Source organism: Coptis chinensis, chromosome 2 (genome assembly GCF_015680905.1).
Source record: "Coptis chinensis isolate HL-2020 chromosome 2, ASM1568090v1, whole genome shotgun sequence".
NCBI lineage: Eukaryota > Viridiplantae > Streptophyta > Magnoliopsida > Ranunculales > Ranunculaceae > Coptis > Coptis chinensis.
In genome coordinates this window covers 111,154,423-111,167,376 of record NC_141457.1, presented here as the reverse complement: position 1 = coordinate 111,167,376, position 12,954 = coordinate 111,154,423, and the positions used below count along the sequence as shown (strand labels likewise).

At 35.7% G+C, this 12,954-nt stretch overlaps 3 protein-coding genes across 3 annotated transcripts; 2 read left to right on the top strand and 1 right to left on the bottom strand.

Moving 5' to 3' along the window:
• The first annotated feature begins 632 nt into the window (after positions 1-632).
• Positions 633-2,038, top strand: LOC147520627 (uncharacterized). The gene has a single exon (XM_086594969.1). The coding sequence runs from the start codon at positions 1,296-1,298 to the stop codon at positions 1,995-1,997; it is 702 nt and encodes a 233-aa protein (XP_086451095.1). The 5' UTR covers positions 633-1,295; the 3' UTR covers positions 1,998-2,038.
• Positions 2,039-3,964: 1,926 nt separating this feature from the next.
• On the top strand, positions 3,965-4,942 carry LOC147520626 (uncharacterized). The gene has a single exon (XM_086592164.1). It carries the CDS (start codon positions 4,069-4,071, stop codon positions 4,747-4,749), a length of 681 nt encoding a protein of 226 aa, XP_086448290.1. The 5' UTR covers positions 3,965-4,068; the 3' UTR covers positions 4,750-4,942.
• Positions 4,943-5,632: 690 nt separating this feature from the next.
• MTK (S-methyl-5-thioribose kinase) lies at positions 5,633-10,748 on the bottom strand. Its single transcript, XM_086592163.1, has 6 exons — positions 10,198-10,748; positions 9,190-9,499; positions 8,854-9,028; positions 8,542-8,743; positions 7,359-7,573; positions 5,633-6,124 (listed from the first exon to the last, which is right to left on the bottom strand). The coding sequence occupies exons 1-6, from the start codon at positions 10,384-10,386 to the stop codon at positions 5,941-5,943; spliced, it is 1,275 nt and encodes a 424-aa protein (XP_086448289.1). The 5' UTR covers positions 10,387-10,748; the 3' UTR covers positions 5,633-5,940.
• Between the last annotated feature and the right edge of the window lie 2,206 nt (positions 10,749-12,954).

Here is a 12,954-nt window from a genome sequence, read left to right as displayed (position 1 = left end):
ACAGCATCAAATACATAAATAGTCACCCGGCAAACCAAACATCTTCCTAATGTCTAGGTGGGCCTGAACAAATACTACTAATTTAGTTTTTGTCCCAAATTCAGGAGAGGGCATACGCCTACCTGGCCTCTACATGGCTCTGCCACTGTATCCAATGGCTGTTAATCTTAAGAAAGTATAAAATAAACTAAATGTTGTGAAGTATTTAATTCAAATCAAATAGTTTTGTCATGGTACTAAAATAATATTTAGAGGTTCTATGGAAAAATATATTAATGAAAAATGGGTGGTTATTTAGCTTCTGATTGTAAAAAGAATAATTTTGTTTGTGGGTTGCTGAGATGATTTCGTATTAAAGAGATTTGTGTACTATTATAGAATGGAGGTGTTGTACCAGTATACCATGTTGGAATTTTGAACCTTGCATTTGTGCCCCAAATTAACAGGCACAGTCGTTGGACATATACAAAAGCCCAAATAAATTTTAAAACTATTTCAAATCAATGCCCAAAATGAAAAGACCCAACCATGCAATAACATTAACAGGCCTAAAATTAACAGTCCCGGCCATTGGACGGCCATTGTACATTGGACGGGCAAAATTAACAGTCTGTTTGCTCATGAATCTTTTTTCCTTGTTTTTTTTTTCGATAATAATTTGTTCATGAATCATGACCATTAGAACAATTTTTTTTTTTTTTTTTTCACGTCAATAGCGACATGTCAAATACTCAAATCTATGTAGCCAGGGGCTGAAATTAGTAGGCTGCTCCACTGTGTAAGTTAAAATAGGAGGCTGAATAATGAATACCTCGCAGGACAATGGCCAAGCTGCTTTACAAGCTTTCAAGATTCGAAGGTAACTTTGATACCTCAACCCAAGCCCAACAGTATTATCTCAAATCCAGTTCAAGCCCATCAACCTGACTGGAGTACATTGGGATTGGACAATGTCCCAAGCAATCTGTCAGAAGCCTGATCTGTTCGGCTTAGACTTTTCTTGCCGTGTCTTCACGGGTTTTAGCCTACCACAAGTTTTATTAGTCAATCGGCCTTTAGCATTACTTTCCACAAGAATTTATACAGGTCCATGGTTCAGTCTTTCCTGGTAAAGTCTAAAGAGTAAAGAGACAAGATAATTAAGTTCGTTTCATGGCTCTTCATGGCTTCAAATTTGTTTTACTTTTCAAATTAAAGGAAGAAATAACCTAAATTCAACATACTTGATTTTCTATAAATGTGTGAAATTATGTGAGGAAACATATTATAAAACTTTCTTTAAGAGCCTTAAGAGCATGGGTAACCAGATCATCTTCTTATCTTTTATACTGGTTCTGAATTCCCTTCAAGGTTTACAAGCAGCAGTTCAATATGATGTAACCAACAATGAAGCCAACACACCAGGTGGGGCAATCTTCACGAATCAGATTGGTGTCGAATATACCAGACAGACACTCGAATCTGCCTCGGCATTCATATGGCGAACTTTTGGGCAAACAAATGAGGCCGACAGGAAGAATGTGCAAATGGTGCGTGTGATTGTAGAGGACACAAGCAGGATTCTTGACGTACCTGCTTACGCAACGGGTAATGAGATCCATCTAAACACCAAGTACATTGCAAGCTACACAGGCGATGTAAAGAGAGAGATTACCGGAGTACTCTATCACGAGGCAACACATATATGGCAATGGAATGGAAATGGAAATGGACAGCCAAATATAGGCAACCTAACAGAAGGAATTGCTGATTACGTAAGGTTGAAGGCTGACCTTGCACCATCACACTGGCAGCAACCAGGAGAGGGTTATAAATGGGACCAGGGATACGATGTAACTGCTAGATTCCTTGATTACTGTAACAGTCTTAGGGAAGGATTCGTTGCTGAACTCAATGGAAAGATGAGAAATGATTACAACGACAACTTCTTTGTTGAATTGCTAGGAAAATCTGTTGATCAGCTTTGGACTGATTATAAGACCAAGTATGGCAAATAAGCCTCTCAAATTACGCATCTATAAAATAGCTATTTGCTAAGAGCAATCAAAATAAACCTTGATGATCGAAAAACTGTATCATGTAAAAAATCTGAAGTGGGAAATTTTCCCGCATATCTATCCATTCTACATTTCTATTTCTTAATTCTAAAGTAATTTTTTAAGTCCAATGTTTAAAATCATTTTTTAACACCAAATATAGAGTGATATTTATTTTGATATTAATTAGAGGTGTAAAATCCAAAACGCTGGTGAAGGTGTAATTTTACACCCCCTATTGGAGATGCCCTAAGAGCAATACAATAACCTTGATGATCGATGTATCATGTGAAAAATCTGAAGTGCGCATATCTATCCATTCTACATTTCTATTTCTTAAAGAGGCGTGTGAGGAGCCGCCGGTTAAGCAGTTCGTGCCCTTTCGTCACTTTTTTTGTCGTTTTTGTTTTTTTTTTTTTTTCTAACTGGGTCCCACGCCCATCCTAAATTAATCAATACTCTTCGCCCACTCTACAATAACAATGAAATGTTGATTTTGTCAAATATTCGGAGTTGGCTTATTAATTTACAACACTCGGGTAATATCAGCTGGTCAAGGCATTAAGGCGCGTGCATCACTCTTTTTGTGCCTTAGGCGCAAGGCGTGGAGGGCAGTAATTAAAAAATAAATGAATAAAATAAAATATGACATGAATTATCATTGATTTGCACAACTAAACAGTAAAATCAATTCTATAGGATTATAAACTTGCTAACTATTAAGCAACACCCGTAAAAATCACGAATCATTTAGGTAGTAATCGATTACTTACAAAAAAAAAAGTAAACAACAATTAAATAGAAAAATGCTAATTGTATTTCTCAAAACAATTTAATTCAACTTCAATAAACTAAAAGAGCAAACAGATTGAACTGAGCCAAAGGGACTTCACAAAATAGAACACATGGTTCAAATTTTGGAAACCTATAAAACTTCATTTAATTCATCTTTATATTTTTCTCTTAATTCATTCATCTTAACAAAAACTTGTAAAAATAAAAGTTTTTTTTTCTTTGATAAAGTAAAAAAATTTGTAAAAAGTTTTATTAGGATGCACTCTATTATAAAAACTTATAAAAATTGTATAATTTATTGTACCATACAATTATTGGATCGAGTGTGAATGTGTCACATATAGTTAAAAATATATAAAAACAAGAAAAACTGCAAATGATGATAAGACACGCGCCTTGTGCGCCTCAACAAAATGCACAAAAAGCACACGTTTATGTTTGCACCCACGCCTTGATTGAGGCGAGGCACTGCGCCTCGCGCCTCTTTGAGCCTTGACTATACGGGGAAGATAATGATTCAAATTGTAAACCTCTCAAGGCTATTTTGAAACACGTAGCGCAAAGTCGTTAAAGACTATCATCTGACCTCGTTCAATTTGTTGGGCCATCAAATATGACCCAGTAATTCATATAGTCAAGTCAAAGTTGTGAGTTAGTGACATCTGAGAATGAGGTCAATCAAGTGGATGTTATCCGCTGAGCACCAAGTGCAAGTTTGACAAAGCCGGCCGATGCCCTGAACAATTAATTAGTGCGTTACTGAGTCTTGGGCCAACTTGCAAGTGTGTCCAATGCCTTGAACAAGTAGTGCGTGCTGGGTCATACATGCAAGTTTCCTCTACATTTGTATAGATTTCATAATTCTAGTAAAAGTATTTTATTTTTTTTAAAAAAAAGCAAAAAGGCAATGCGCTAATGTGGATTTGCGATGAATTTTTGACAGGCTTTTAATTTTTTAAGCTAACCAGGATCAGTTGATTCATTTTCTGATTATTCTACATCTTTCCGACCAACCTTTGGTTATCCAAATCAAGGTCAAAGAATTGTTAATACTGCAGGCGCTCCAACTATTTGATGGTTTTCAACTTGACAAATCAATAATACCATTTCACGGCTCTTGGAGTCTTGCCATTCAACTGTTTGTAGTTGGACTATTGATTATGAAGCAACTATATATGTATCACCAACATTCTTATCATTCCCAAGACCTAAGAACAAACTACCCCCTGCAGTAGACATGCCTCACCTGATACTATTTTTATCTTCTCTACTCATTATTACTTCCCTCCAGGGTATGCATGCAGTTGAATATGCAGTAAATAATACTGCAGTTGGAACCCCTGGGGGTACTCGGTTCAATAACGAGATTGGCGCTGGATACAGCAAACAAACACTTAAATCTGCATCTGCCTTCATTTGGCGGACCTTCAAACAAACAAATTTGTCTGACAGGAAGAGTGTGCAGCGCGTAAGCATGTTTGTTGATAACATGGACGGAGTGGCGTATGCTATCAACAACGAAATACATGTTAGTGCTAAGTACATTGCAGGTTACTCGGGCAATGTAAAGACAGAGATCACAGGAGTACTGTATCACGAGGCAACACATATCTGGCAATGGAATGGAAATAGACAAGCTCCAGGAGGATTAATTGAAGGTATTGCTGACTATGTGAGGTTGAAGGCTGGGTATGCACCATCCCATTGGGTTCAGCCAGGAGGAGGTGATCGATGGGACCAAGGGTACGATGTGACAGCGAGATTCCTTGACTACTGCAACAGTCTCAAGGATGGATTTGTTGCCCAACTCAATGGCAAGATGAAGACTGGTTACAGCAACAACTTATTTGTTGACCTGCTTGGGAAGACGGTGGATCAACTTTGGAGTGACTACAAGGCTAAGTATAAATCCAACTAAGCACAGATTATGTCTATTGGGATGAACATTGTCTTTTCCACAAATAAAACATAAAAACATATCTCCCTCGCACCATTTTAATTGTCATACCAGCGGAGCTCTAGATACTGAGTTTGAACGTCTAATTGAGAATTGTCATTTTGTTCAAAAAGTGAGAATGGCTTAAGATTAGCTTCGGATGCTTATTTTATTATCCTAAATATTCACCAGTACGACTGCTTCCTAACTGCCAAATAAAATCTTTAATATCCGTAGCGAATTCTAACAGTTATATAAAATGGCAGACTATTCCATGCAATCGACATGAAACACAAGGGTTGGAAGCCATACAAATGAGCAGGGTGACTTGGGAAATTGCAGAGGTTGGCTCCAGTGGGAAAAAGAACCACAGAAAAAACATTTCGGCCCAGCTTGAATAGGAACGGAAATCCATGAAAAACAGATTGATGGGAAATTATGAGGTCAGATGAAAATATAATAACCTGGATCATGAGGATGCGTTGCAAAAGCACTGTGCATTGTTGGACGAATTTCACATGTGTCCTTTCGTCTCGTGCACTGGATTGAGGCTGACCAAACCCTTACTAAACAACCACTGTCTGATACCTACATATCACAAGTTCAACCCTCTTGAAAATTCTTTAGCCTTAAGTGACCTTTAATTTACCCACTTCAGCCAAAAATAAAACATTGTGCAAACCCAAGCAGGCTATTAGGACTATGACTAATATCCAACTAGGCTGGCACCCTAGCAGTCACTCTTCATGTTCACAATTATCTAGACTACAATATCAACAAGGCCAGAGTACAACTTTCGTCTACACACACGATGTATTCCAGTCCTGAGCAAATCGCTAAACAAAAATGAATTACATGCTTGGAATAACATCACAAAACAATTTGGAATAACTTATTATTCAAGAAACTACAATTGAAAATTAAATGAGAACAAATCTATTGGGTACAGGCACATGACAATAGGAGTTGTGACCAACTAATATGAATACTAAAATGTTAACTGGGTCTGGTCAACTGCACTAATGCTAATGCAAAGTTGAACCAACGTCCTCAAATGAGGAGAGTTTACCACATGGCCAAGTAAGCATGTGACGCAGTTTTTTACCAGAAAACAAAAACATAATTGTTATCAACATAAACTTCCTCACCAAAACCAAAGGATACAAGTAGTACCTAAGAAACCTTATCAAGGTTAAGGTCACGAATAGCCAAAACAACTTGATTGATACTCTGAAAGCCACGTCTTTCCTTTAGAAGCAACCTTGCAAACTCCAAAGCTCGATGTTCGCAATATGCACGTTTGCTGTCATCGTGAATCGACTCAAAATCCTCAACATGAGCTACACCCACTATTCTCCTGTAAACCAACAAATGAAGAAGCTGTAAGTACAAGAAGTAGCCTGCAACACCATAAAGATCCCTATAGTTACGAGTTCAACAAAAGAATGCTATTAAAAGAGTGGTACGTGTAAGTATCTGCTATGTGCCATCAAGGCAACCTTTCTCAGAAACTACCCCTCCAAATCTCATTGTAAGTATCCAATAACGAGATTTTGTTTCCGGTGGAGATCCTCCAAAACAAAATTAGCAGTTCTCTCTTGGTGTTAACCTTAACATTCTTGCATATAATTATTCCCACCTGTTTCTTACTAAGAATCCATTTCATAGAAAAGAATGGTAAGCAACCCCATAAACAGTTGCACGATCAACCAGGTAGAAGATGTCATGTGGCACTACATCTGAAAGAATACAGAAGTTGTGTGGGTCACTATTTGATGGATCTCTTGGTTTTTAGCATGCTCTCACAATGGTGTCTAACCATCAGATTTTGAATAAACCAGGAATGAATAACCATCGAATTTTCCTTCCAAGATTTCTTCAAACCCTGTGTAACATGCTGTGTAGGACCCATTTTCAACAATTGATAATTCAGATATTTAGTGTATTCCTTGATTTGTTATTTAAAGGAAAATAGAACTCACTATTTTTTGCACTATACCAATAAACATATGTCAATGCCTATTGAAAAAACACGTTCCAATGTACCAGAAATACACAGTGAATGAATCAATAACCCAAATGAAAAGTTATTGAAAAAATAAATAAATAGATGAACCAGCATCTTGTTTTTATATACAGTGTGCAAACCTCACACTCATGATATTTTAATAGGCTCCATGGTTCAGCACAAGAGTTTAAAACTCGGAAGAACAGGACAAAACAATCAACTAGTTCATGGAAATAATGCAAGGTAATCGTAAGAGTCCAGCAGATTGGCTGGTCAGGGCCCTGGTGCTTGTACCAGGAGGTCCTAGATTTGTTTCCCACTTACAACGGGGTTGGGGGAATTGCTCATTTCTTTAACACCTAGTTGCTTGGGTTCTAAGCAACAACTTTTTGTATAATTTTTTATTTTTTTTTTTTTAAAAAAAAAAAAACATAAAAATTTATAATACTATAGGGAAAATAACACTAAAAAATATAAAATTCGAACGAAGACTTTACTAGGTTGAAAAGAAAAAATTGAAAAACAAAATACCATAAACAAGACATCACATAACAAATATACATTATATATTCAGGCAGGTAACCTTATCATTTTGGCGGCTCCAAACCCAAGACTGTCATGGAACAAGTTCTTCATATATCTCTGTTGCACAAGCAGCAAAAGCTCAGAACTGTTATATACTGCTGAAAGATATGCCTCTCCAGACCCATCTTTGTGTTCATCCCAAAGTGCAGTGAACTTCTTTTGAAAAAGATTCCAAGTGTCTTCTATTGCCCGCAAGATCCACTCTTTATAAGTCTGCATTAGAACATGCCTCTTAGAAGTAATTCATGAAATATACAGTATGCAATCTACTGATGTACAAAAACAATCAAGATTCTATGGAGAGCGGAGACTAACATGTATAAATAAGAAAGGAGAAAATGACAAGGAATTAAAAAACTTAAATCTCTTCCAGTCATTGGTCTTACGTGACAGTAAACAACTATTGAACAAGTGATAGATAAATAAATTGTAAGCTAATGGCCCCAGAGCTATACTGATAACGTTGGAAAGTCATAATCAAGATACATGAATCTGTAAAAGCTGGAGGCCAGAGTAGAACTTCATTATTGCAGTTTCATATTCATAATAGATTTTAGTTGGTAAGTTTGCAAGTTAGACTAGAGCATTAAAAGCAAGGACTTTTTTTTAGTGAAATTCCATTAATTGTGGAATCCCATTAGAAAACAAAAGGACAGGGGGTAAAGGCGTACTAAGAAATCTTAACTACGGTGGATACCCTTTATATACCGTTGCATCCAGAAAAGCATTAACTTTCTGACCTTCAATAGTTGGGAATAGAAATTTGAGAGAAAAATTTAGTGTATTAGTGTATATAGACACAAACACGAACATGCGTTATAACGATGGTCAGGAACTAACTGTGGGGGAGCTAGACCACAAGCTTCCTTACAAGAACGTGTGAAGTCACTAGATATCGAGGAGTCAAATAGTAAACATAGATTCAAACAAAGAACTAAATATTAGCAATAGCAAAACCAACTAGTTGGTTTTTACGCATCTGTCCTCATCTCTTCCTTCTGTTTTTCTCTTTTTCTCTCTCTTGTCATGTGGAGGCATAGTATTGTCATGTGGAGGGAGAAGACACCTTGTTATTCAATTTATGGCACAACACACAAACCACTCAAGCTCATTAAATGAAAATAAGAAAATGCTAAAGTACAAACCACACAGCCACTATGATGGATTAGCTTAATGCTTACTTTACGATCATTTCCCTGATCAGAATGTCCATCTTGTGCAAAGAAAGCCAGAAACAAGTTTCCTAGGAAAGCGCCTATGTCGAAACCCATTGGTCCATAAACCGCAAATTCTGGATCTATAACCTGGGTAGAATCACAGGCGACCATGATAGAACCAGTGTGGAGATCTCCATGTATAAGGGCTTGTGCCCTTTCACAAAACCTACATTTTGAGGAATGGTTAAATTAACAGGAATAGCATATCCAAGAAAGGACACACATCTAGTGTGTCAGCGATTATAGTGATATATAAGTTTGGTGAAAAGTGAATACATGGATTTCAACTCTGCAACTTCGAGCTTCAATAAATTATCTTGCCGTACCGCCTCAGCATCGCGATCAAGATAAGGAGAAGTCCAACGATTATACTGAGACTCTTTGTACGGGTCAGAGAAAACAACTTGCTCAGTGAGCCTGCATAACTCTAAATTCCCACAATACTCAGCAACTGCACAGACAACGAAGACAATGATACATCGGTTACATGCAGTTAGAGCAGGAAAGCTACCCAAAACTCATAATTCAATGCCAACATGTCGAGACAAACATAGTTTATACAACAAATTAAGTGAATAACAAATTAAGAAAATGAATAACAAGTCTAGTTACCTGATTGTCTGTGCTCAGCAGTGGAACGGTAAAGCAGGGAAGTGAAGAAGAGAGTTCTTGCCATGTACTCAGACATGTGGTCTGCAAGCAATGGATATTCAACTCCAGCAATCAAACCCTTCCGCAAAATTATATGTGGAGGCTCCACGTATCTCATGCCAATCAAAGACATTGGACGGTCGAAATGATAAACTTCCGGAACATGATTTGGACACAAACGACCATGCTCTTTTAATGCCAATGCTTCAAAATATGCCCGCTCTTTTGTCATCGGCCATGACTCCCCAATACAACGTATGTACGGAAGAGCCTTCTCCCCCAATACACACAACAGTGTAAATGTAAATGTAAATGTTCAGTTTTAATCCCCTCAATAAACTACAGTTCCAAATGGGACCTGTAATTATGGCCCTACCTGTTTGAATTTAAAGAAACAAGAATCCCCAGTGACGGGCTTCGAAATTAAGCTCTATATAGCCCTCTTTAGTTATCATCCTTTAAAACTGTCTCTTTGTTTCCAATCATTTTATTGAGGGCCCGGGGTCCGTTTATGTAATCAAAGAAACGCCTTCTCGTTTAATGGGTGAAAACCCATCTAGTTGGTCTCCATTGTTCTTGGAATGGGTAACTTCCTAGGTTCGAGTCCCATGTTGAACAGAATGAATTTTTAAACTGTTTTGAACAAAAGGCTTATATTGTAGAAATAAATAAAATGTTCTTGCTAAGAACTCGAACCCACACCAGCTCACCCTCAAGATTATTCTGGTACGAAATTTTGCCACTAGTCCATTTAAACCAGATTTAATCGTTGCCTTTGGATTTTAATTTTGATTATAAAAAAAATTGCATTGGAGAACCCATGATTTAGATAGGTCCTTTGTTACCAAGTCTCTGGAAACCTAACATTTAAAATGATGTGATGTGGCCCTCTTTTTTGAAAGCCTGCATTGAACCTGACAATTGCTTTAAACATCTTTCCAAATGAAATCAAATTATTAGAGAGGTTACCTGTTTGATGACTAGAGAACCAGAATCCCCAGTGACGATATATACGAAATTAAGATTCCCATCTCCAACTTCTTTAACTTGCAACTCTTCAAATTTGTTTCCAAGTATTGAACATAGAGTTGGGGTGGCTTTTATGTAATCAACTAAAGTTTTCTCGTTTAATGCAATAAATCCATCTGTTTTCTCCATTGTTCGCAACTTGATAACGAGGTGGTGAATGTTGAACAGAATGAAGTAGACTGCTCAACTGATTATATAGACGATATATAGATGGGCTTAAGAACTACGCAATTTATCAGCTCACAAGTTTTGATATACTGCTAGCGTACGAAGTTTTGATAGACAGCTAATTCAGATTTAATCGTAACCGCTGGTTTTTACGTATAGTGAAGTAGAAAAAAATCTGGATTAAGGATATCGAGATATTTGGGATAGCGAATTTGTTACTCTGAAGTGGCATGGAAAAGTCAGGCATGGAAATGGATGTGGGACTGGTAGACTCAACTTTTTTTTTTAAAGTCGTACATTGAACCTGGACAATTGCTTTGAACATCTTTTCAATCCAAGCCTAGTCGGGCTTGGCACTGTTTTATGACTTTTATCCATAGTTCGTGATTTTTAACAGAATTTCGTTGAATATTTCGGATTTCGAAAAAATCGATATATTATCTAAGAGTTAAAAAATAATAACTTTTGAATTTTGGTCGAAATATTTTGGAATTCCGTCCAGAATACTAACTTTTTGAGCTGTCAATCATGTCATAATTCCAGCAATTCCGAAATCGTTTACACAATGGTTTTATCCATAATTCAATATTTCGGAATTATTGAAATTCTAAATTTTTCAAAAACTGGAATACCAAAGGATATTCAGTTATATTTCGAGAGTATTTCAAAATTCTCAATATTTCGACCGTTAACATATAATTCTGAATTTTCCAAAAATTGAAATGTTTGGGAGAATTCCGAGATTCCATACGGTTTTAGCTAGAGATAATCTTAATTGTCTGTTAGCTAGGCCTTATGTAGATTGGGGAGAGTTGTAATTTTAAAGTTTTCGCTAGTTTCAGTTTTTTGGTTAACTAGTATTAACCCCCACTAAATGAGTAAATTAGGACCCTCCCCCCCTAATGGTGGAATTTGAGTCGAACGGCTCGGAGCTCGGCTCGTTTAACTCGGTTTGAACTCGTTCATTTAATAAATTAGCCAAAATCGAGTCTATATTAAAGTTCGTATAACAAACAAGCTTGATGAAATTCAGCTCGATAAACAAACTACTTAAACTCTGCTCGGACTCGTTCATATATTATATAAGCCAAGCTTGAGCTTTTTTCAAAACTCACTTAATAAACAAGCCAAGCTTGAAAGTAGTGAAGCTTGACATGATTAGCTCAAATCCCACCCCCCACACACACACAAATACATACAAAAAAAAAAGGTTGAATCCTAATTTGTTCATCTAGTATAGGGAGTAATATTAGTTAACTATTTTTTTTTTTATGTATACCTTGTAAGAAATTGGGTTAGAGAGTTTCTTTTATAAAAAATTTACACTTAAAAGATTGAGGAATATTATTTTATAATTTTACTACTATTTACCTTTGTTATAGAGGAAACTATTTGTACAAAGAAAAAAACCTATATGCAAAGGCTTTGACTATAACTATCCACGTAATGTGGAAGTGGATAAATAAATTATTGGGATTTGTAACGGCTTTATTGTTTTTTTTTTTACCTTTATATAACTACTAAATTAAATATTATAACTAAAAATAATATAGTTCGATTATAACTACTTGTTTTGCATTTAAAAATGCAGATGTGTTATAAATTAAAACCACACCCACGTAATAAACTTATTTTAAAATACATAATGCATTTAAAAATGTAGGTGGGTTTATGTATTTTTAAATGCACACAGATACAAAATGCATTTTATTATGCAAATAGGTTCGACAATGCAACGAGTTAGGTTATAGGGGGTTAGGGTTTAGGGTTTATGCTTAGGATTTAGGTTGAGGATATAGTTTAGTAGGATTTAGGCTTAGGATATAGTTTATTGAGATTTAGAGTTTATGGTTTAGGCTTAAAGTCTAGTTATAGGGATTTAGGGTTTAGTGTTTAGAGGTTTGGTAAATTAGTGTTTAGGCTTAGGGTTTAGTGTCAAATGCCTATGGGAGACACAATATTTTTAGTTTTTACACTATATACATTTTAAAATACAAAGTAGGTGATTATAAGTTAATTATATTGTTTTTAAAATGTTAATCGAGTTAAAATGTATTTTAGTAATTTTTTAAATAAATGATTACTTTCAAACACATTTTAAAATATTTTAAACTTTAAAAGATTATGGGAGAAGTAATTGTAAATAATTAAAAGAGAGCATTTATATATTTTGTTTCCAAAAAATAGTTAACATGTGTTAAATTATAATTTTAATCAAATTCAATGTTAAAACTAAAAATATTATGCCTATGTATTTAGAGTACAAACAATTTTTAACCAACTCTCTTAAACTAATTTTTTTGTAACCCACAAACTAGCTGGATGGCATGGAAAAAGGATATAGATTCCCCGATAATAAAATACTTTTTAATTATCTGTAATCAACAAAGTAAATTAAATTCCCTTTTTCTTTTTTATTTTTTTCGATAAACTCAAAGTAAATTCCCTTGAACTTTCAAGCTTTCAATTATTCGTACTCTACCAGCTCATGGTTTGTCTTGTCGTTTGTGCATTGCGCAATTGCGAACT

What these genes read in the sequence shown, in the direction of transcription:
- LOC147520627 (XM_086594969.1), top strand. Translation starts at nt 1,296, where the DNA reads ATGGGTAACCAGATCATCTTCTTATCTTTTATACTGGTTCTGAATTCC.
- LOC147520626 (XM_086592164.1), top strand. Translation starts at nt 4,069, where the DNA reads ATGCCTCACCTGATACTATTTTTATCTTCTCTACTCATTATTACTTCC.
- MTK (XM_086592163.1), bottom strand. Translation starts at nt 10,386, where the DNA reads ATGGAGAAAACAGATGGATTTATTGCATTAAACGAGAAAACTTTAGTT. An exon ending in GTTGCAGAGTTGAAATCCAT is followed by an intron (nt 8,744 to 8,853) that starts GTATTCACTTTT and finishes CTCAAAATGTAG; the next exon opens with GTTTTGTGAAAGGGCACAAG. An exon ending in GGAGCCGCCAAAATGATAAG is followed by an intron (nt 6,125 to 7,358) that starts GTTACCTGCCTG and finishes GTTGGTTTACAG; the next exon opens with GAGAATAGTGGGTGTAGCTC.